Below are 20,999 nucleotides of genomic sequence, written 5' to 3' on the forward strand. Positions count from 1 at the left end.
GTACCTTCCATCAGTTCTGGAACATTCTAGGCCATTTTCTCTTCCACTTTATTTCTCTGCTTCCACCTATAACACAGCCTAATGTTTCTGTTAACTAGCACTCTTCATTTCAGACCTTTCATTGAGGAATATTTTCCTTCTTGTGGATAAACATAAATGAAACTGCATAAAACAGGAATGCTCAGTGTTCACAGCTTGGCTGTTGAGATATAGTGTTGCACTGAAAATCATGAATTTCTCATCTTCCTTACAGAAAAAAAACTGCACAAATCCCTTGAGATGTTTAGCAGAAAGGTGCTAGGCCTGACTTCTAAAATGAAAACACGCCTTTTTAAGCTAATCATTATGCTGTAGAGAAGAGAGCAGCATTTAAGAGAAACAAGGCAGAGAGCTGCCCACAGACACAAAATAAATCTAAAAGCTTAAGGCTCACACAAGTTTAAGAAACATGTACCAGTGAGATCTGAGTTATCACAGACATATATACATCTTTCTAAATGTTTATTTTCTGCCTAAAAAGAAAGCAGGATAAAAAAAACATCAACATATCACTAGCTTAGGCGACTGGGGAGGTGGGAGTTCTATACTAGAATGTCTCAAAAAATATGGTATTTGGGGGCTGATTGATTTTTTCCCTCAACTAAATTCCGTTCTGGTTCTTTTTTGTAATGTTTCAAAGTGCAGGCTGAGCTCTTAATCTTTTGGGAGGGACAGGCAAGACAAAACGCCAAACTCACTAATGAAAACTTGCTGAACTTACTTTTCAGAATTCCACTCTAAGTCACGAAGAACCCCTTTGGCGCTGCTCCCAGGCTAGTAAAACGAACATGTCAAGTCCCAGGAGGCTAATACAGCTCGCTCCACTAAAACCAATACACATCGTCTCCTGACAACTGGTTGTATCAGCATACTCAGAAGTGCATATTTATCAAAGGGGGGGACCCTCCAGGACACAATATTTATTATAAGATTATCTCAGAGACTCAAGTAAATATGAGTGGGGCTAAATTAAGCCATGTTGACTATGATGTTCTATTAGTTAAATTCTAACACAAAATCACTCCAGGAGATCTAGGGTCTCATTTCTTGAGACAATTGATGTAGGTTTAAAAAAAAAGGGGGGGGGGGAATTATCTTTTTCTTTAAATCTGTCTGCATTTAGCTATACAACTTTTCTAATTATCCTAAAAAAATCTTTGAGCATCTAAAATGAAAAATTTCCATCCTGTTCAGATGCTGAATTCAGTATTAAATGTAAATAAAATCACAAAAGATTGAATTTGTTCATTGTTTTAAAAATATATTTTGTCTTATTTATCTGGATTTAATAGCTATGATCTCATTAATTCTAAGTAGCACTATTTTCATTTGCAGCTTCCCCTACCCTTTCCCTAGGCCTTTTACTCATGTTTCAGTTTATCCTGCCTTTGTGGATTACAGGCTGCCCAAATATTCTAAGTGACCATGTCTGTGACCGTGTAAGTGACCATGTCTGTGGGTTGGAAAGGAAGGCTGGAGAGGCCACAACAGGAGTAGATGAGAGGTCACATGAGGTCAAGATCCTATTTACCACGTCCAGGATTCAGCTGATAAACCACACCTATGAAATAAAGCTCCATCTCTCAGCAACAACCAGGGTCCACATGGAAACAAGCCTGCTGGCCAGCCACAGGGCACAGCAATGAGGAAGGGCTCTGGAGACCACCTGCCTTTGCGGGCACAGGACCCAGCAGATTCAGAGCTTCCTGCCACACTGGGGAGTCCAATCAGTGGGGGCTGTGGCTGAGCTCAGGCAGGGCCCAAGGGCAGGGCGGGCTTGGGGAGAGATGGGCTGTGGCTCACCAGCCCTCAGCTGATGGAACAGTGGCCCACCCTAAGGCGCCCAGGGAAACAATATGACAACAGAGACACAGACACAGGAGGGGAAAGTCAGTCTTGCTGGGGAGGCAGGTGGCAGTACTCAGGAAAAGTTCTATGGAGGAGATAGGACTGAGAAGATCAGAGAGCGCTCTGACAGATCCTATGGGAGAGGGAAATAAAGTCAATGTTCTAGAAGCAGCCACACAAAGGTATGGAAGTGAAAAAGACATAAGGTGTGTTCACAGGAAATCACGAAAAACCTCAGTGTGGCTGAACAACAGGAAACATACAGAACCCAGAATGGAGTGGAAAGGTCGGTTAGGACTGCGACAGAAAATACTTTGAATGCCAGATTGAGAGATGTGCTCCAATTCAGCTGGTGATGGGAGGCGCTGATGATTCTGAGCGAGGAAAGGCCATTACGTGACCAGGACCTACTTCAGGAAGATAGTGACAGTCTGTGCCGGACACACTAAACTAGGAACAAAAGACAAAAGGCCATCAGGAGACATGGCAGAACTGGGGAATAACAAGAATGAGATACCGTGGAGAGAGGATTTCCAGTACAAAACGACAGGTTGGCTAATGCCTTTGAGATGTGGCACCTGGGCACCTAGGAAAGTGAGAGTGTCATGAAAAACAGGTTGTGAAGAAGAAACATGTGTTTGCTGGAGAAATAATGAGTTTGGTTTCAGACACTGTGAACCTGCAGTGTCTCCTGAACACACAGACAGACCTATCTATCAGGCGGCTAGAAAAGCAGATCTGCAAACTGGGAAAACAGGATTCAAAATGGGGATCTGGGGTCATCCACAAAGAAGTAAGGCCACAGAAGGGCTCCAGGGATGGAATCTTGGGAAATATCATTTCATATAACTTAATGGGTTGGGGAAAAAAAAAGTAGAGGCAGCAAAGAAGACCAGGAAAGGTCTTAGAATTCGAGGTTATCGAGGAAAAAAGACACACCATGAAACATGTGCTAGGAATATATGAGGATCAGGTGGGACAGTAAAGTGAAAGGCAGTTGGACATTTTAAAGCACTAAACAAATGTATTGTTATTGTGGTTACAGTAGTGCATGCTCAATCTCCAGAAAAGTCACATTACATTGGAAGAGCCAGACGTTTCCAAGTTCTTCCGAAGTCCCCTCTCCACAAATCAAATGGAAATACGATCTCCTCCTCCCTTGAACCTTACAGTCCCTAGTGACTCTTTTCTCAGGCATTTATGTAATTCCTGTTGTACTGACTGAGCATCGCCCATGTGCCACACACCCCAGAGGGCCGTGGGAACTCCCCTTTGGCAGAGATGACAATGAAATTAAAGATTTATCCCCTTTACAGAAGAGGCTCAAGCAGGTTAGTATCTGAGTGAGACTGCCAGCCAATGAGGGGAGGGACAGAGGCTTCTGCTGCCAAGTCTCACTGTGCCTTTTCCACTACGACATAAGCTGGAACTTGCCATACTGTTCGTATCCCCTCACTGTACCATCAGCAAGGCAAGGGCACAGCCTGCCTCATGCATCGTGCTGCCCTCTGAAGCACCCAGCAGAGGCCTGTCCTCACCCTGGTTGGTGCTGTTTTTGTTGCCTGAAAGGATGAGTGCACGGATTTGCAGGCCCATGGGCCTTGCTATCGGTTTTGTGGGCTGGGAAGACTGGAGTACGTATTTCTAAGGCGGACTGTAACTTCACAGAAAGTTCTAAAAACAAAGGCTGTACTTGTGAAAGATACCACCTGGCCACTCAGGGGCTGAAGTCCTCTTTTTATACAGCGAGTGGGAGCAGCACAGGCAGTGCGGAGCTGCTTTTCTTCAAACCACTCCCACAGCCCGGCTCACGCCAAGAAAAGGCCTACACTGTCCGGGGAAGGGGGCTGTGCAGCCCAACTAACCTCTGGTGCTCCTGCTGGGGCTGCCAACAGTCTGGGGAGGAGGGTGTGCTTAGTGCCAGCTCTGATGACATAACCTTACAATTCCAGCTTTTCGGCCCAGAAGAAAAAGGCAACTGGTTTGCGAACTAGATGCTCCCCCTCTTCTAATATTCAACCAATGTCAGTTTTGCAAAATTGACCACTAGGTGTTGTTTGCATACCTCACTGGTTTAAAAAAAAAAAAATGAATAGCCCTAGCCGGTTTGGCTCAGTGGATAGAGCATTGGCCTATGGCCTGAAGGGTCCCGAGTTTGATTCCGGTCAAGGGCACATGCGAGGGTTTCGGGTTCATCCCCAGTAGGGGGTGTGTAGGAGGCAGCTGATCAATGATTCTCTCTCATCATTGATGTTTCTATCTCCCCTCTCCCGTCCTCTCTGAAATCAATAAAAAGATTTAAAAAAATAAATAGTAACTAATTCAATGGGCAGATTGGGGTCCATTGGAAAATGAATGTCTAGAGCCTGGAATGTGTGTGTGTCATGAATGTCCCTGTGTGCGAGCAAGAAGTCCTCAGAAGCGTTTACTTTACAAGCCGCATGCAGGCCCAGTGGGAGACCAGGAAACAACAGGCGTTAAACACCACGAAGGCGCGCAGCCATGTGCTCCAGCGCTGCCAGAAATACCAGACAAGGATCCAGGACCCGGGGAAGCAGACTTCTGAAGTGGGACTGCATTTCAGGGCTTCAAGAAGAATAACACACTGGGGACTTTCCTGCCCAGTGTCGCTGACAGATGTTCCTTCTTGTGGGGACTGTCTAATTTGGAGACTTTTGGTATCCATGTCCCTACAAATCTTTAGGGTACAACAAATTGATCCCTTTCCCTACATGTGAAGGCAAAAGTCCAAAGTAGCCTTTCCTATCTCTGAGACTAATTACTGTGAGCATAATATCCTTGTCCATTGTATGGGCAAACCGGGACAGCGATTAGCCAGACTGAAATAGGGTATCTCCCAGGCTCAAGATATCTTTCCATGCCCACGGAGAACAGATGGTGAGAATGCAAATCTTCAGTTGTCAATTTTTACCTAATATTGGATCAGGCTATTGGTCTCACTTTGGCCTCTGCCTGTCAAATCCACTGCATGGGGCTTAGGACTTCCTAGAAAGAGCCACAGCAGAAGCCAAAGAGAGAGCAAGCCTCAGCGAGGGCAAGCATCTGGCATCGGCTTTGGGCAGGTCCACATGGGATGCTTTTCCTATGCCTCTTGAAGGAACTCTCCAAGGCTGAGTCTAAATCAATGCGTGGATAGCTAAGAGTTGACAGGAGAGTATGAAACACAAAAAAGAAATGAGAGCTTAGCATAGTTACCAACCCTCTTCACTTAGTTCCTGACCTTACTTATGATCTTTGCCTTACTGAAATGGCATTACTTCTGTTCTGTACTCTGACCTCTGCAAGAGGGAACCAAAGATATTAATAACTAGCAAATATGTGAGCCCTTAGAAAGTCATGCCACAATTTGACCACTTTCCATTTTAACCTTTCTCTAAAACCTCATTTGTACAACTTCTACGTAAGGGTGTAAAAACTTCCAGTAGTTTTTTGTTGTTTTTTTTGCTTTGTTTTTTTGGTATTACAAATACAGTTCTATTATGTGAATTTTTACTAACCAGGAATAATGTAATAGCTCTCAGGGCAGCATTTTAAAATCTTCCTGTGAGAATTACTTACCGACCTAGAATACTGCCAATCAGGCTACTAAAGGAGCAAAAAGACTTGTTCCTTACCCTTGAGTAGCTTGTAATTTAATAGAAGATAAAAAAAATGCACATCGCTAACTAAATCTATGCAGAGCAGATGATAACAGTGATGAATTCAGTATTATAAGTGTTCAGGGAAAGGCTAGAATAATTGTGTTCATGGAAAATCGTTGGTAGAGATGGCATTTAAATAAGGCCTTAGAAAATGTGTAACTTCAAGGGCATTTTAGAGAAGAGCATTTTACATGGCTGTAACAGATTTAGCGAAAGGATGGAAGCAAGAGGATACAGGGGAATTAAGAAAACTTCAAGGGAGAGAGCCTGGGTGCAGGACAGGCCACAGGAGAAAAAAGAAGAAACCGATCTGGAAAGGCACTTGGTGGCCAGCTCTTAACCTAACATAGATGTGGAGGGGAATGTAGAAAACTAGATTTTAGAAGCAGGAAGTAACTTTTAAAATATACCCTACATTAATCATTGTTCACATCACAACTTGGATTTTTAGAGGGAGAAATATTTTATCCCATTTGCAAACTAGATGGGATAACTTCAAAGAAAAATACTGTGGAAGCCGGGCAAATCGTTTCTCAGAGCTGGCAAATTCTTCACTGCAGCTTCGGCAACGTTATTCTTCTTAGCAGCCTCTTGAGATTGTCTCATCAATGTCTCTTTCCGCAACCCCAAAATACCTTCTGAACTCATAGACATATTGAGTGGCTACTCTGCAACTAGTACTTGCCCACTTTTTTACCCATCCTCTCTTTTCTGCCCCACTTGTCCTGAGGCTAACCACTCACTCATTCATTCTTATCTTATGAACTGTATCAATCATAATAACATTAATAGCTAGTACTTGCTATAATGCCAGACCCTAAAATTAATTAATGCTTTATGAACAGTATTTAATATAATTCTCAAAACAGCACTATGAAATAGATATTATTATCCCTGTTTTACGGATGAGAAAACAACTTCAAAGATGTTAAATACTTTGCCAACTGGTAAGTGCAGAACCGGGTTTAAGCCAGATGTGCTTGTTACAGAACCTTACTTGTTACCACTTCATCATACTGCCTCCAACACCCTTTGACCTCTTACTGAAATAGCATTACTTCTGTTCTGTACTCTTACTGATATGGGTTAGTATTTTAAGTTAAAAATTAAAATATTCATGGAGTGCCTGTTACTATAAACTGCTGTCCTAGGTGCTGTCAGAGGTATGTAAATAAAAGAGAGCATGTCTATAGATTATTGATGCTCATAATCTTCCATATTTGAGTATAAACAGTGTGTAAGATGGTATGCCCACGATTCATGAACTACAGCAACTAAGGTCAGAAGGAGTGAAAATGGCTTTGTATATGAATGCTGAATGGTGACCACATATCACAGACAGAAACCGGCCAACCCTGACTGTGACTTTCAGAGAATTTTAATTATACACTTCAATCAGAGTCTGTAAAAACTCTTTGCTGATGAAAAATCTGTCCTGTCAGAAGTTCCCAAGCAAATCTGGTTACAATCTATTTTCAATGAACTTCAGCTTCCTTTGAAGTCAAATAAGCTACTAAAGCATTTTAGCCAACAATAGCTAATTGTGAGGCTAGTCCTTGTAAAATTCATTACTGATGAGTAAAGTTATTGGGTTAAAACAAATGTGATATCAAACTACTTGTATGATGCAGCCAGAATGTTGTGTAAAATTATATAGAGCTATTTAGACACAGAAAAATAATTCAAACATGTCATTTTTTAAGCTATCTGCTTAAATACTGCCTTTACTAACTTCTGAATAAGCTTTAGCTTAATATTTTCAGGAGACCACTTACATTTTACAAATAACTATAATATTTACAAATACATAAGAAACTGGGTGGGATGATCAGCAGTCCCCTCTAAGCTGTAACCATGCAGCCCAAGGAGAATTTGGGAGGAGTCACAAGTTCAGATTCTGTCTGCCTACTCATCTCTCTCTGCAAAGGTACAGTGTTCACATCACAACATACACAACCAAGACGCAAAGACTGCAGTGGCAAATATTCACTGCATTTACTCTGCAATCTAAACTCCTAATCCAATTCATTTTAAGAAAACAAAAGTCAATAAAGAAAAATCCTTTTAAGACTTCAAGAGTGGCAAAATAATTAGCGCGACACATTTAGTTAATAAGGAGAAGCAACAGTCTACAGAAAATTAATGACACTGAGACTTACTGTTCAATTCGGGGTGACAGGTACAGCTTGGGGTACACCTGAGTGGCTTCGGTATCCTCAAAACTCACAGAAAGGAGGGCGACATCTTCTCCAGGGTCTTCATTTACATCCTTAAACAGAAAGTGAAAAACACAGTGTCATCAGCACCTGCTCTTGTAACATCTTTTTGGTGCTGAGCTCACAGTCCACTGTCATTTAGGCTATGAGGCTTGAGTTACCTGGATTTGAATTTAGCAGCTCTGTACATCCTTTGCCACATACCTAGCCACTCCCATAGGGTGATGGCTTCCAAACTTTCTGACCACAGCCTACCACGGTGAGGAAAAGACCCTCACCTATCTACTTGTTCCCATATTCCAATAGGGGAAATGTGAATCTGATAATAACAAAGAATTAGACAAAAATATAGTTAACAAAATACAGTAAACATACAAATATATTGCTGGCAATATGTACAATGGCTCATAATTTATATATGTATAAATAGCTTCTAATTTACTTTTTATAGAAAGAATATGAGTTAAAAATAAGATTTATATCATAAGACAACAACAAAACTTAAAATACCCAGTAATTTTATTATACATACCTTGATAGTATGTTGCAAGTTAAATAAATAGAAAAAATTGCCAAGAAACATATCACTTTGAAGTGTGCCACCATATAAGCAAATGGCAGGGGGTTACATATTAGTACACATGTACTTTAGCAAAATGATCATGGATGATTCATATATGAACCTCATGACATACATTTCTTAAAGTTTAGTTATAAGAATATTATAAGACAAAAACACTGTTGATCCAAGTATGTATTAAGAAACACTGAGAGGTTAACCAAACAACCAACAATAAATTAAGCTGATAATGATAAAGCTAAAATGTAATTTACTATTAAAAAGCAAGAATGGCAGCAATTGAATATCATAACCAACTCAAGCCAACACTGATGCTACACTGAAGTGTCCTCAATCAAAACTGTGAGACCTACAACTGTGTGTATGCTTTACAGTTACTGCCAAGCACCAAGTTTCTGCCAGACCTCTGAATAGAATACTGAATTAGAATAAATTATTGCACCATGTGATTTTAATTTGTGAATACCAAACCTTAGTAACCCTCAGTAATTTATTTTTGGTGGGTAGTGGCTCCAAGTCAAATATAAATATTAAAACACTTAATAGAGTGCACATCTTTCACCCAGAGTGACTAATAAGAACTTACCTAGGTTAGTTCATAGTTCCCTGGAGGGCTCAGCAGCCATCCTATGAGGGTCCCAACCTAGACTTTAAGAATCACTGGGTGTGAATATTGAGAACTTCAGATATAATGCCCTTCTGTCTGTCTAAAACTAACCTCACCCCTGCTCTCCTGGCATTCTAAGAAGCTGTCATCACACTCGTCCTGCTCAGCATTAGCATCGTCAGTCTCCTTGCTCTGCCTTCTACTGTGCCAACAGGATGCACAAGTGTGGCACGTTTACAAAGGGACAAAGACCAGAGTGAGTATCTCCCGCCTTAAAAAATAAAAATAAAAATAAATTCATACTTGTCTCTATATAATTCCCTGGATTTTTCTCTCATTTCTCTCCTCCTCTTTAGATTGCTTAAAAGAATTGTCTACATGTGATATTTATCTTTCTCCAACTGGCTTATTTCACTTAGCATAATGCTCTCCAGTTCCATCCAAGTTGTTGCAAATGGTAAAAGTTCCTTCTTTTTTATAGTGGCATAGTATTCCATTGTGTAGATGTACCACAGTTTTTTAATCCCCTCATCCCCCCTCCCCCAGGTCAGTTGGGGAAAAAGGAGACATATGTAAAACTTTAGACAATAAATTTTTTTAAAAAGCAATCTCTATTAACAATTCCAACTTTTTTAAGATGGGGGGGAAATAGTATGAATAAAATAAAATAAAAAGAATTGTCTACATCCCCATCTCTCCTCCCACCTGTCCCTTAGCCCAGCATATAGACCTTCTGACCCTCCTAGTTCATCAAGACTGCTCCACTGAGGGCATACACTGAACACAGCCAATGCTTCTCTATCCTTATTTTACTTGCTCTCTAGACAGTATTTGACATGGATGATCTCGCTCCTCTGGAAATCCTCTCTTTTCCTGCTTCTAACAATACTCTCCTGGTCTTCTCATGTCTCTTCCTCGTCCCTTTTTATTCTTTGTTTCTTAACTTCTCGATTGTTTTTTTTGGTTTTACATTATAAAAGTTAGGCAGTTAGGCTTGTTGTAACAAGTCAAATCATACAGAAGTTTATAAAGAAAAAAATCTTCCACCCTCACTTTTCAAGGTAACCAATATTAACTGTGTGTGTGTAGTCTCAAATGGCTTTTCCCATGCTCATAAAAACATATACACATATAAACACACTTGCATATAGATAGCTCTTTAACCTTTCTATTTTGTTTTCCCTAATGAAATCATATTATACACATCACTCCACTAATCCTATCTAATAATAGAGAAACATGGTAATTAACCATAACTTTGCTACCCTTCCCATTGGCTAATCAGCGAGATATGCAAATTAACTGCCAGCCAAGATGGCGGCCAGCAGCCACGCAGCTGAAGCGAACATGAGGCTTGCTTGCTTGCTCCAGTGACGGAGGAAGCCAAGGTTCCCCACCTGCCGCAGCCCAGCTCTGAGCTCCGGATGCAACAATGTTGCAATTATAGAAGCTAAACAAACTCCAGAAACCTGCTTTCAGCCTGCAGCAGGCTCAGAGCTTAGAGCACCAGTGATGGTAACAGATTTTCAATTATAGAATCTAAACAAACCCAGATACCTGCTTTCAGCCAGCCATAGCCTCAGAGCTGGAGCCGGCTCTCAGTTCTAGTGACAGCCACAGAAGGTAAATAAATCCCAGAATAAAAAAAAAAAAAGAAAAAAAGAGGCTGGGAGCTTCAGTCACCTGCCAGCCTGAAAACGGCCCTCAGCCCCTCACCCAGACTGGCCAGGCACCCCAGTGGGGACCCCCAACCTGAAGGGGATGTGACCAGCTGCAAACAGCCATCAGCCCATCATCCAGGCTGGCCAGGCACCCCAGTGGGGACCCCCACCCTGATCCAGGACACCCTTCAGAGCAAACCAGCCGGCCCCCTCCCATGTACCAGGCCTCTATCCTATATAGTAAAAGGGTAATATGCAAACTAACCCTAACAGCAGAAAGACTGGGAATGACTGGTCACTATGATACACACTGACCACCAGGGGGCAGATGCTCAATGCAGGAGCTGCCCTCTGGTGGTCAGTGTGCTCTCACTGGGGGGAGCTCTGCTCAGCCACAAGCCAGGCTGATGGCTTCCAGTACAGCGGTGGTGGTGGGAGCCTCTCCTGCCTCCTCAGCAGCCCTAAGGATGTCCGACTGCAGCTTAGTCCTGCTCCCCGCTGGCAAGTGGACATCCCCCGAGGGCTGCCGGGCTGCCAGAGGGATGTCTGATTGCCATCTTAGGCGCAATCCCCTGGGGAGCAGGCCTAAGCCAGCAAGTGGTCACCCCCGAGGGGTCCCAGACTGTGAGAGGGTACAGGCCGGGCTGAGGGACTCCCTATCCCCGAGTGCACAAATTTTTGTGCACCGGGCCTCTAGTTGCTTTATAAATAACCACATAATAATACTCCATGGCACGGATTTATTTTTCACTTAATCATTCCCCTAGCCACAGATATTCAGGTTGTTTGTAGTTCTTAGCCACTTCATAGTATTATAATAAATACCCAACTATAGCCATTACTAGTGGGACTGATATTTCTTAATAAACTAGAACTGAGCTTATCAGGTCAAAGTTTATGAACATTTTACCTTTTAATGGAGTTTAAAAAATTACTTTTCTGAAAATTTATAGCAATTCACATTTGGACCCATGAATTTCATCAGTATGAGAGCCTGTTTCTGCTCATCCTGAATAACTAAATAACAGTGCTGTTGTCACTCTAATTTAATGTTGGCGATCTGACAGCTGGAAAATGGTGTCTCCATTTAGATTCAATAAATAAAGCTGAGCAGCTTTTCACTTGGTTTACTGGTCATTTACATTTCTTCTTCAAATTTTCTGATCAAATCCATTGCCCATTTTGCTTTCAGGTTCTTAGACTTTTTTTAAATTGCTGTTTACTAGACTTAATTTATTAACCCTTGTCTATTCATGTGTTATACATATTTTCTCTCAGTCTAGATTTTTTTAAAATGTGTATATTTTTATTGATTTCAGAGAGGAAGGGAGAGGGAGAGAGAGAGAGATAGAAACATCAATGATGACAGAGAATCATTAATCAGCTGCCTCCTGCATGCCCCACACTGAGGATCGAGCCCCCAACCCGGACATGTGCCCTGACCAGAAATCAAACCATGAACTCCTGGTTCACAGGTCAATGCTCAACCACTGAGCCACGCCAGCCGGGCACTCTCAGTCTAGCTTTGATGTTTTACTTTGTTGGGGGAATTTTCTGGTATCACAGAAAATTTAGATTTATATAAAGTTGAATCTGGTCAAAATAACCGAGGCTATGTAACTTTTCCCCTAGTTTTTCATCTAATATTGTTATAACTTTATTTTTTCATGTACTTTTGAATAGCTCTGTAATATACTTTTAGGTAGTATGATAAGGAAGTGTGTAAAAGGAAGGCCTTAGTACAGTACCTAGAACATGGAAACTACTCAATGTTGGCTGAATGAATGAATTAGTGACCAAATTAATGTTAATTCCTAGCCTTTATCTCCACACCTAGTTATTTTCAGGAGCCTGCTTTACAAAAGCTGCTGTCATCAGTGATGTCTAAAAACAGAGTACTGGCTCCTTGCTCCTGCCCCCATAAAACACCAAGTTCCCTGGAATCAGTGGTTTTTAAAAAAGCCACGATTGAAAGTCTGAGTTTGCCTACGGCTTTTTTCTCTTTTACAGATGATAACATATTCATCCTTGAGTATTCTTTTCTGTAAAATGACAATGGATAATTTAAATTTTTTCTATTTTAAAAATATGGTCTTAACAGATAGAAACTACATAATTATATGACTCAAACTCATAAAATAGTTGAAACTAAGGTTGAAGCTCAGCTTGAAAAAAATCACATTTATAGGAACAAATTTATTTTATGACCTAAGTTTAAAGTAGTCCTCGTTAGTGTTGGATTGATCACCTTAAGAAAGACAATAAACAAAAAAAGAACTAATACTGATGGCTGAGTCTCCTTGTTAAAGGTCAAGGCTCTGACTACAAAACCCTGTTAAACAAACAAACAAAAACAAAAAACAAACAAAGAAAACCTCACCACCACTGCATAAACTAGGGGGCACTGAAAACTTTTTATTACATACACCTGTAATTTATTTTTTTTTCTGCTTTTTTGCTTGTCATTTCACTACTCTTTAAGTAAAAAACAGAAATGCTTAGGGACAGTCCTCCAAAGAAATGGAGTGACCTTGGTTTCTATAGTCAGCATTTACCATGGCATCCTACAAAGAGTACATGAAACATCAGTCAATATAAAAATGGTTGTTTCCAGGAGTTCCTTTTACAAACTACTTTAACCTGACTTATTCCCTGTGGAGTGGCTTAAGAGCTTTCCCCGAATTGGGATGTGATTCCTAATGGCTATCTAAGTTTGACTCTGAGTGCTTAAATAAGCCCAAATAGTTCCGAAAGTACAAATCCACACAGTACTGTTTCCAGTTTCTGCAACTCTAACAGGCTTGCACATGTGTTCCTCCCCATCTGGGAAGTTATAAAAGAAGCTCTTGTACCATGGTTCTTAGAAGCTAACATTACGGATGATTATTTTAACCACTAATGGCAGCATTTGGAAAACAGAAGGCGGTTACACTGTAGTAGGGGACATTTAAAAACGTACAAATGTACATTTTCAGGGTTTTCTATCTGCACCATTTGAAATTGCTAAAATGGAGGAAAAGATGCCGAATCTGCTGAAGCAATACACACACACACACACTCTAGAGGCTCGGTGCACGAAATTTTTGCAGGGGGGTGGGGGAAGGGGTGTCCCCCAGCCCGGCCTGCACCCTCTCACAATCCGGGACCACTGACTCCTAACTGCTCACCTGCCTGCCTGCCTCATCGCCCCTAACCACTCACCTGCCTGATCATCCCTAACCATTCTGCATGACTGCCTGATTGCTCCTAACCCCTCTGCCTGCCTGCCTGATCACCCCTAACCACTCCGCCTGCCTGCCTGCCTGATTGCCTCTAACTGCTTGCCTGCCTGACTGATCACCCCTCACCACTCTGCCTGCCTGCCTGCCTGATTGCCTCTAACTGCTTGCCTGCCTGACTGATCACCCCTCACCACTCTGCCTGCCTGCCTGCCTGATTGCCTCTAACTGCTTGCCTGCCTGACTGATCACCCCTCACCACTCTGCCTGCCTGCCTGATTGCCTCTAACTGCTTGCCTGCCTGACTGATCACCCCTAACCGCCTCTGCCTAGGCCCCTGCCGCCTCGGCTTCGTCCAGAATAATGTCCGGAAGGTTGTTCGGCTGTCCAGTCTAATTAGCATATTACACTTTTATTATTATAGATATGTATATGGCCGATTACCTTTATGGAAGTGTGTCAGGCACTGACATACACATAGTGAGGTGATAATGGCCAAGATATATTGTTGCAATTTCACAGTGGATTTGGCTCAGCACTTGACTGTAGCAGAAAGGGTTCCTATGGCTTATAGTGAGCAACTAGAAGGTGAGTTCCTTGCAGGCTGGAAGCTTTTCCTTTTCATTTTTGCATCCCCTGGGTTTGAGACATTATACATATACTAGGGGCCCGGTGCACGAAATTCGTGCACTGGGTGTGTGTGTGTGTGTGTGTGTGTGTGTGTGTGTGGGCGGGGGGGAGTGTCCCTCAGCCCAGCCTGCCCCCTCTCACATACTGGGAGCCCTCAGGCGTTGACCCCCATCACCCTCCAATCGCAGGATCAGCCCCTTGCCCAGGCCTGACGCCTCCGCCAGAGGTGTCAGGCTTGGACATGGGACCCCCATCTGGGCAGGAGACCCTCATTTCCCCCCATCACTGGTTCTGCCCCCAGCCCAGGCCTGATGCCTCTGGCCCAGGCATCAGGCCTGGGCAGGGGACCCCCAGACCCCTCCGATTGCTGGCTCTGCCCCTTGCCCAGGCCTGATGCCTCGGCCAGAGGCGTAGACCCCCATCACCCTCTGATCGCCTGATCGGCCCCTTGCCCAGGCCTGACGCCTCCGCCAGAGGTGTCAGGCTTGGACATGGGACCCCCATCTCCCCCCCGATCACTGGCTTTGGTCCCCGCCCAGGCCTGAGGCCTCTGGCCCAGGAATCATGCCTGGGCAGGGGACCCCCATCTCCCTCTGATTGCTTGCTCCACCCCCCGCCCAAGCCTGACACCTCAGACCCAGGCTTCAGGCCTGGGCAAGGGGACCATCATATCCCCCCAATCCCTGGCTCAGCCCCCCGCCCAGGCCTGATGCCTCGGCCAGAGGAGTTGACCCTCATCACCCTCCGATCACCAATCACCGGATCGGCCCCTTGACCAGGCCTGAGGCCTCCGGCAGAGGTGTCAGGCCTGGGCAGGGGACCCCCAGCTCCCCGCAGTTACAGGCTCCGCCCCTGCCCAGGCCTAACGCCTCTGGCTGAGGCGTCCGGCCCGGGCAGCGGGGACCCGCAGCTGCAGCGGCCCCGCGATCGTGGGCTCCGCTTTAGGCCCAGGCAAGGGACCCCTAGCTCCCGGGACTGCCAGCTTCGACCGTGCCCAGCTCCCATCGCTGGCTCCACCCCTACTTCCTGCTATCACTGGCCAGGGCGGAAAAGGCACCTGATTCTCCGATCATGGCTGGGGGGCCAGGGCCCAGGGCCGCCTTTGCCCTGCCCCCCAGCTCTTAGCTCCCCCCTGGGTTTCTGATCACTGTCAGTGGCAGGGGGCTTCTTGCTGCTTTCCCTTTCGCCTCCCTGCATTGTGCCTACATATGCAAATTAACCACCATCTTGTTGGCAGTTAACTGCCAATCTTAGTTGGCAGTTAACTGCCAATCATAGTTGGCAGTTAATTTGCATATAGCCCTGATTAGCCAATGAAAAGGGTATCATCGTACGCCAATTACCATTTTTCACTTTTATTAGTGTAGATAGCAAATTAACTGGAATAAAATGAATTAATGTAGGAATGACTGTAAGAATTAGTTAAATAAAAAAGTCTTTCAGTTAGAAAAATTTCCAATATTTATCTCTTAGCTCCTTCAATCTATGACTACTTAAGGCTTTATTAAAGCAAACCAAATCTGAACCATATATAAGCAAAGGACACACCTCCTAATAAGAGTTACCATTTTGCTTACATCATGATCATTTAGTTATATAACTATTCTCAATTGGGGCTCTTTTATATATCAAAAGGATACAGGAGCCCTGCGGCTTAGTTCAGTAGTTGAGCGAGGACCTATGAACCAGGAGATCATGGTTCCATTTCACATTGGGGCACATGCCCGGGCTGCAGGCTCGATCCCCAGTGTGGGGGGTGCAGGAGGCAGCCAATCAGTGATCCTCTCTCATTATTGGTGTTCTCTCTCTCTCTCTCTCTCTCTCTCTCTCTCTCTCTCTCCCTGCCCTTTCCTCTCTGAAATCAATATATATATTTATTATTATTATTATTATTATTATTATTATTATTATTTTAAAGGGTGAAGGGAAAACCCCCAACAATTAGCTTTGGAAATGAAAGCTAAGCACAAGTACAGTTTCTCATTATGCTGTACCCCTTTGATATGTTAATTTTCCAAGAGAAGACAGCCATTAAACAAGCCCCTATATGCTGACTGTCAATATAGGTACAAACTACCAATTAACTAATTGCTGATAGACATTAGCTGAACAATAAATATTACAAACCACAAGTCATATGAGAAGACTGTAAAAAAAGCCATTCAAAAAGGCTTATAACAAAGCTATAACCATTACTAGCAAAACCAGTTTATAGACACAAGAATGATAAAGAGGCTGTTATACAATATGTCAAAAATCAAGAAAGAACCGTTTTGAGTTACATTTAAAATGGTATTAAACTAGACCCAGGATTAATCATGATCCTAAAGTGACTAAAAATTAGGTCTGGCCCTAGCCAGTTTGGCTCAGTGGATAAGCATCAGCCCAAGGACTGAAGGGTCCTGGGTTCGATTCCAGCCAAGGGCACGTACCTTGGTTGCGGGTTCCCCAGCCCTGGTCGGGGTGCATGCAGGAGGCAACCAATCAATGTGTCTCTCTCACATAGATGTTTCTTTCTGTCTCTCCCCCTCCCTTCCACTCTCTCTAAAAAAATCAATAGGAAAATATCCTCAGGTGAGGATTAACAAAAACAAACAACAAAACAAAACTAGGTCTGGTAAGCACCTCATTATATAAAGGCTATGAGGTTTTTTTTAAGCTGTAGGCAAATTTAAAATTTCCAAAACATAATTTTTAAAAAATTATGCTAAGTGTGGCTTGTACTTATTTTGATATCATACTACATAAACTTAAAAATTTTCAGTCAAGGTTTTTTTTCAAGAGAACAAGACTCTCATGGTGCTACCATTCATTTGTGCATTTAACAAAGTATGTTATAAGTGTTATGGAGGGAGGAATGGAAGTTTAAAGAGGGTGGACAAGATGGTGACTCAGTAGTAGCTTCTCACCATGTAAGACAGGATCCTTGACTCACTGTGTTATATATCAACACTAGAGGCCTGGTGCATGAAATTCGTGCACTCGGGGGCGGGAGGGTCTCTCAGCCCGGCCTGCGCCCTCTCTCAGTCCCAGAGCCCCACGATCAATCGCCCCAAAGAGATAGGCCCCGCCCACCCGGCCAGAGCTCCACGATGGATCGCCCTCACAGAAGGAGGCCCTGCCCACTGGCCGCAGCCCACCGGTCAGTGGCCTGGAGCCCCCCGATTGATTGATCGCCCCAGCGGCCAGTGGCATGGGCCTCCCTCTGCAGGGTGATCATGGGGCGATAACCGGGCCCCCAACCAATCACATCACACCCACTTTGGCTGGCCTGGCACCAGTGGGTGTATAGAGTGGTCGTCAGGATGGTTGTTCCACTGTTCAGCCATTCGGTCGGTTTGCATATTACGCTTTTATTATTATAGATAAGCAGCCCCAATCAAAAGTTGAGTTTGGATTCTATTGGCATTAAGGCATGTGAATGAATATTCTAGGAATGGGATTAAATCTAAGGAGAAGAAATAATGAAGAAAAAGGGAAATGATGTATAAGAAACAAGACCTTAGTCTTATTGTTAAGGCATGTCTGCTCAATAATGACACTGGGGTCGTTTTGGAAATCAGGTCATTTCCTCTTCACCCAAGTGCTAGGAAATTTACAAGTGCCAGGGAAAGCAGTATAGTCAGGAAGCAAAGCAAATGAGAGAGTGAGGAAGCTGAGCCACACAGCTAAGGAAGAGGCATAAATGGGGCCTGAGTCTGGCTCTTTTGTCTGATGACGTGGCTCCCAATCTAAGCCTCCTCCATCCCAGGCAGCAGGGAGTTGTAGCACTGGGCAGAGGTCCTGAAGGCCTAGGTACAGCCTATCTCCACACAAACTGTGTTCTTTCTAAAAATTCCTTTGACATTTGATATCTCTTATGGAGATAGCATTTAAGAGAGTTACTTCTGATTTGGTTTCCCCAAATGGAAACGAGGAAAAAGATTCTCCCTGCCTAGTCCAGACAAATTGAGCCACTCCCTTAACTTTTACTAGATCTTGACCAAACATGTCTACACTTTCCATTCCCCTTATCAAGAAGCTCTTTCTCTCCTTTTCCTAATTGATGTGGTTTTAATTTTTTTAACTGTGATTATAAATTCACTTGTTCTACTAAGATTCCTATGAGATCTATGTCTGCCCTTGGTAGCTTTCACCATGTTGCTTCATGAATTCCCCAAGCTGTTTCAGCAGTATATGTTATATTCCAAATAGATTGTGGCTTTCCTGAGGGCAGAGTGGAGATCTCATACTTCCTATTATGTCTAATAATAACAGCTGACATAATAACAGTGCTTACTCAATAGTCACTTTGCCTGGTGCTTTATATGCATTATCTCACACAGTCATCACAACAACCTTATAAGGTAGGTACTATTATTATACATTCCCAGTTGAAGAAACGGAGGCTCAGAGAGATTAAATGGTGAAGATGAGTTTTGGACCCATGTATGCTGGCTTAGAACCTGACTCTTACTCACGAATGCCATCCCCCTAGCATGCTGTTGGGCACAGAGAAGACTCAGTATCGGTGCTCAGAGAAAAGTATAAAAACCTTGGAAAGCCACAATGCAAAAAAGGTAGCAGAGATTTACTATACATTTACTTGTTCTCCATTTAGTGTCTAACTCTCCAAAAAGCCATGAGCAACTTAAGAAACCATTTCTTATTCCCTTTTTACCCAAAATAGACTATCCTACCTGCACCGACACATAATGAGTATTCTAAAGAAATGGAGAAGTATATGCTTTATGTGTTTTAATATTTACTTTTAGAAACTATGGAGCAAGAAATTAAAATTCTTAAGGGGATACGGACTAGAAGCTATAAAGGCCACTCTGCCAAATAAAATGGATTCATCTGACATCTTTACACAGACTCAGTTAAGGAAGGAGATGGCTTCTCTGAGAACACTGGGGAGGACTATGGAATTCTAAGGCACAAATCAACTTTCCTTCAACTACATATGGCTGGGCACATTCTGTGATTAACTACCCTCAGAGAAATAAGAAGAGCTGACTGTCAGGTCAGGAAGGATAACTGCAATGTTCTTGAAATAGCTAGGGTGAGCCCAGGACACCGGGATAGAGCTGTTGTCACCTACCCATGTTTTCTTTTCCAAAAGGAACATCTTGAGTTCATTACTACTAGATGTCATGATACAGTATGTGTTAGGGTTTTTTCAAATTTATATCTTGCTTATTATTTTTATAAACAAAGACCACTTCACTGCTCTCGTTTGTGCAGTATGAAGCTAAATTGAAACACATGTTGTGCAAATAAACTTTGGCAGGGGGGCGGGGGGATCCTGGCTCTTTTAAAATAATGGTGATCAAGATTTCGCTGGTCAGCCCAGCCAGTGTGGCTCTGTGATTGAGCGTCAACCTAGGAACCAGGAGGTTATGGTTTGATTCCTAGTCAGGGCACATGCCCGGGTTGTGGGCTCAATCCTCACTGTGGGGTGTGCAGGAAAGAGGCAGCCAATCAATGACTCTCTCATCATTGATGTTTCTATCTCTCTCTCCCTCTCCCTTCCTCTCTGAAATCAATAAAAATATATTACCCAAAGAAAAATGTCACTGGTCAAATACTGTCCCATCAGGGATTATGTCTAACAGACAGAGCCTGGAGAAGCACCGGGTTTCTGGGAATAGCCGCAGGATTACTGTGAAGGTGTCCTGAACGGGGATGGACAGGAGAGCCTTTGCAGTACAGCCAGGGTCCGCACTGGAAGCAAATGAGGTTTTCTTGCTTCCACCACCTTCTCTAAAAACTCGCCAAGGTTTTTACAGAAAGAATCCGGGGTGTGAGGATTCCTCTGTTGCCCCAACATCATGTTCTTAATGAGTCCAATAAAAGTCAGAGTTTAGTTAAATAAGCACCCATTTTTGCAACTATTTAACAAATCATGCTGAACCACATCTTCAGACATCTCTGAGTTGTGATTTTACACACATCTACTGACACAAGCCCTTGCCAGACTTTTATCCTAGAGCCCAACACAAGTGAAAATAATGGTGAGTTTTATTCAAGCCCAAACAGAATAAATATGAACACCATTTACCACACCTCCAGTGTGTCCCCATAACATAAAGAAAAGGTAGATAAAGCTTTTACATAAATAATTTATATAGCAGAGGCAGTATTGGCAGCTGATACCACGAACGTGGCGATATTATTTGCCTGCTACCCTCTCTTCTCCTGGGAAGCTCCTCTCTCTAGGCCCCACCGCCAGGCCCCGATCCTTATAGCCCTGACCAAGCTGCCTGTTCCTACAGCCTGGGAACAGCTGATGAGTCCAGGGAGAGGCTGATTTTTCCCCCTCAAGCTTGTGAACTCGAGAGCTACCTATAGGCCAGTCCCTTTTCAGAGGTAGAAGAAAGTGCCAGCAGCCATGTTCCTCACACATGGAAGAGGCGAGGCTGTAATGTGGAGTATAAAGCCAACAGGCCGACAGAAGCCGAGATGAGAAAAGGGAGCCCTGGCACCATTCGCACCCCTAGTCCCCGTGGTTCCCAGTCCAACTGTGTCCGGCTCCTCCTGTGGTCTGGCAAGCCAG

At 43.4% G+C, this 20,999-nt stretch overlaps 1 protein-coding gene across 3 annotated transcripts in view; it reads right to left on the reverse strand.

Moving 5' to 3' along the window:
- Positions 1-20,999, reverse strand: part of BABAM2 (BRISC and BRCA1 A complex member 2) — a 358,405-nt gene that overhangs the window by 157,294 nt on the left and 180,112 nt on the right. For all 3 annotated transcript variants that reach the window (XM_059660252.1, XM_059660250.1, XM_059660251.1), the window contains one exon: positions 7,709-7,818. In XM_059660252.1, the coding sequence (XP_059516235.1) occupies positions 7,709-7,818 (110 nt within the window). The remainder of the gene's footprint in view (positions 1-7,708; positions 7,819-20,999) is intronic.

Source organism: Myotis daubentonii, chromosome 12 (genome assembly GCF_963259705.1).
Source record: "Myotis daubentonii chromosome 12, mMyoDau2.1, whole genome shotgun sequence".
Classification (NCBI taxonomy): domain Eukaryota; kingdom Metazoa; phylum Chordata; class Mammalia; order Chiroptera; family Vespertilionidae; genus Myotis; species Myotis daubentonii.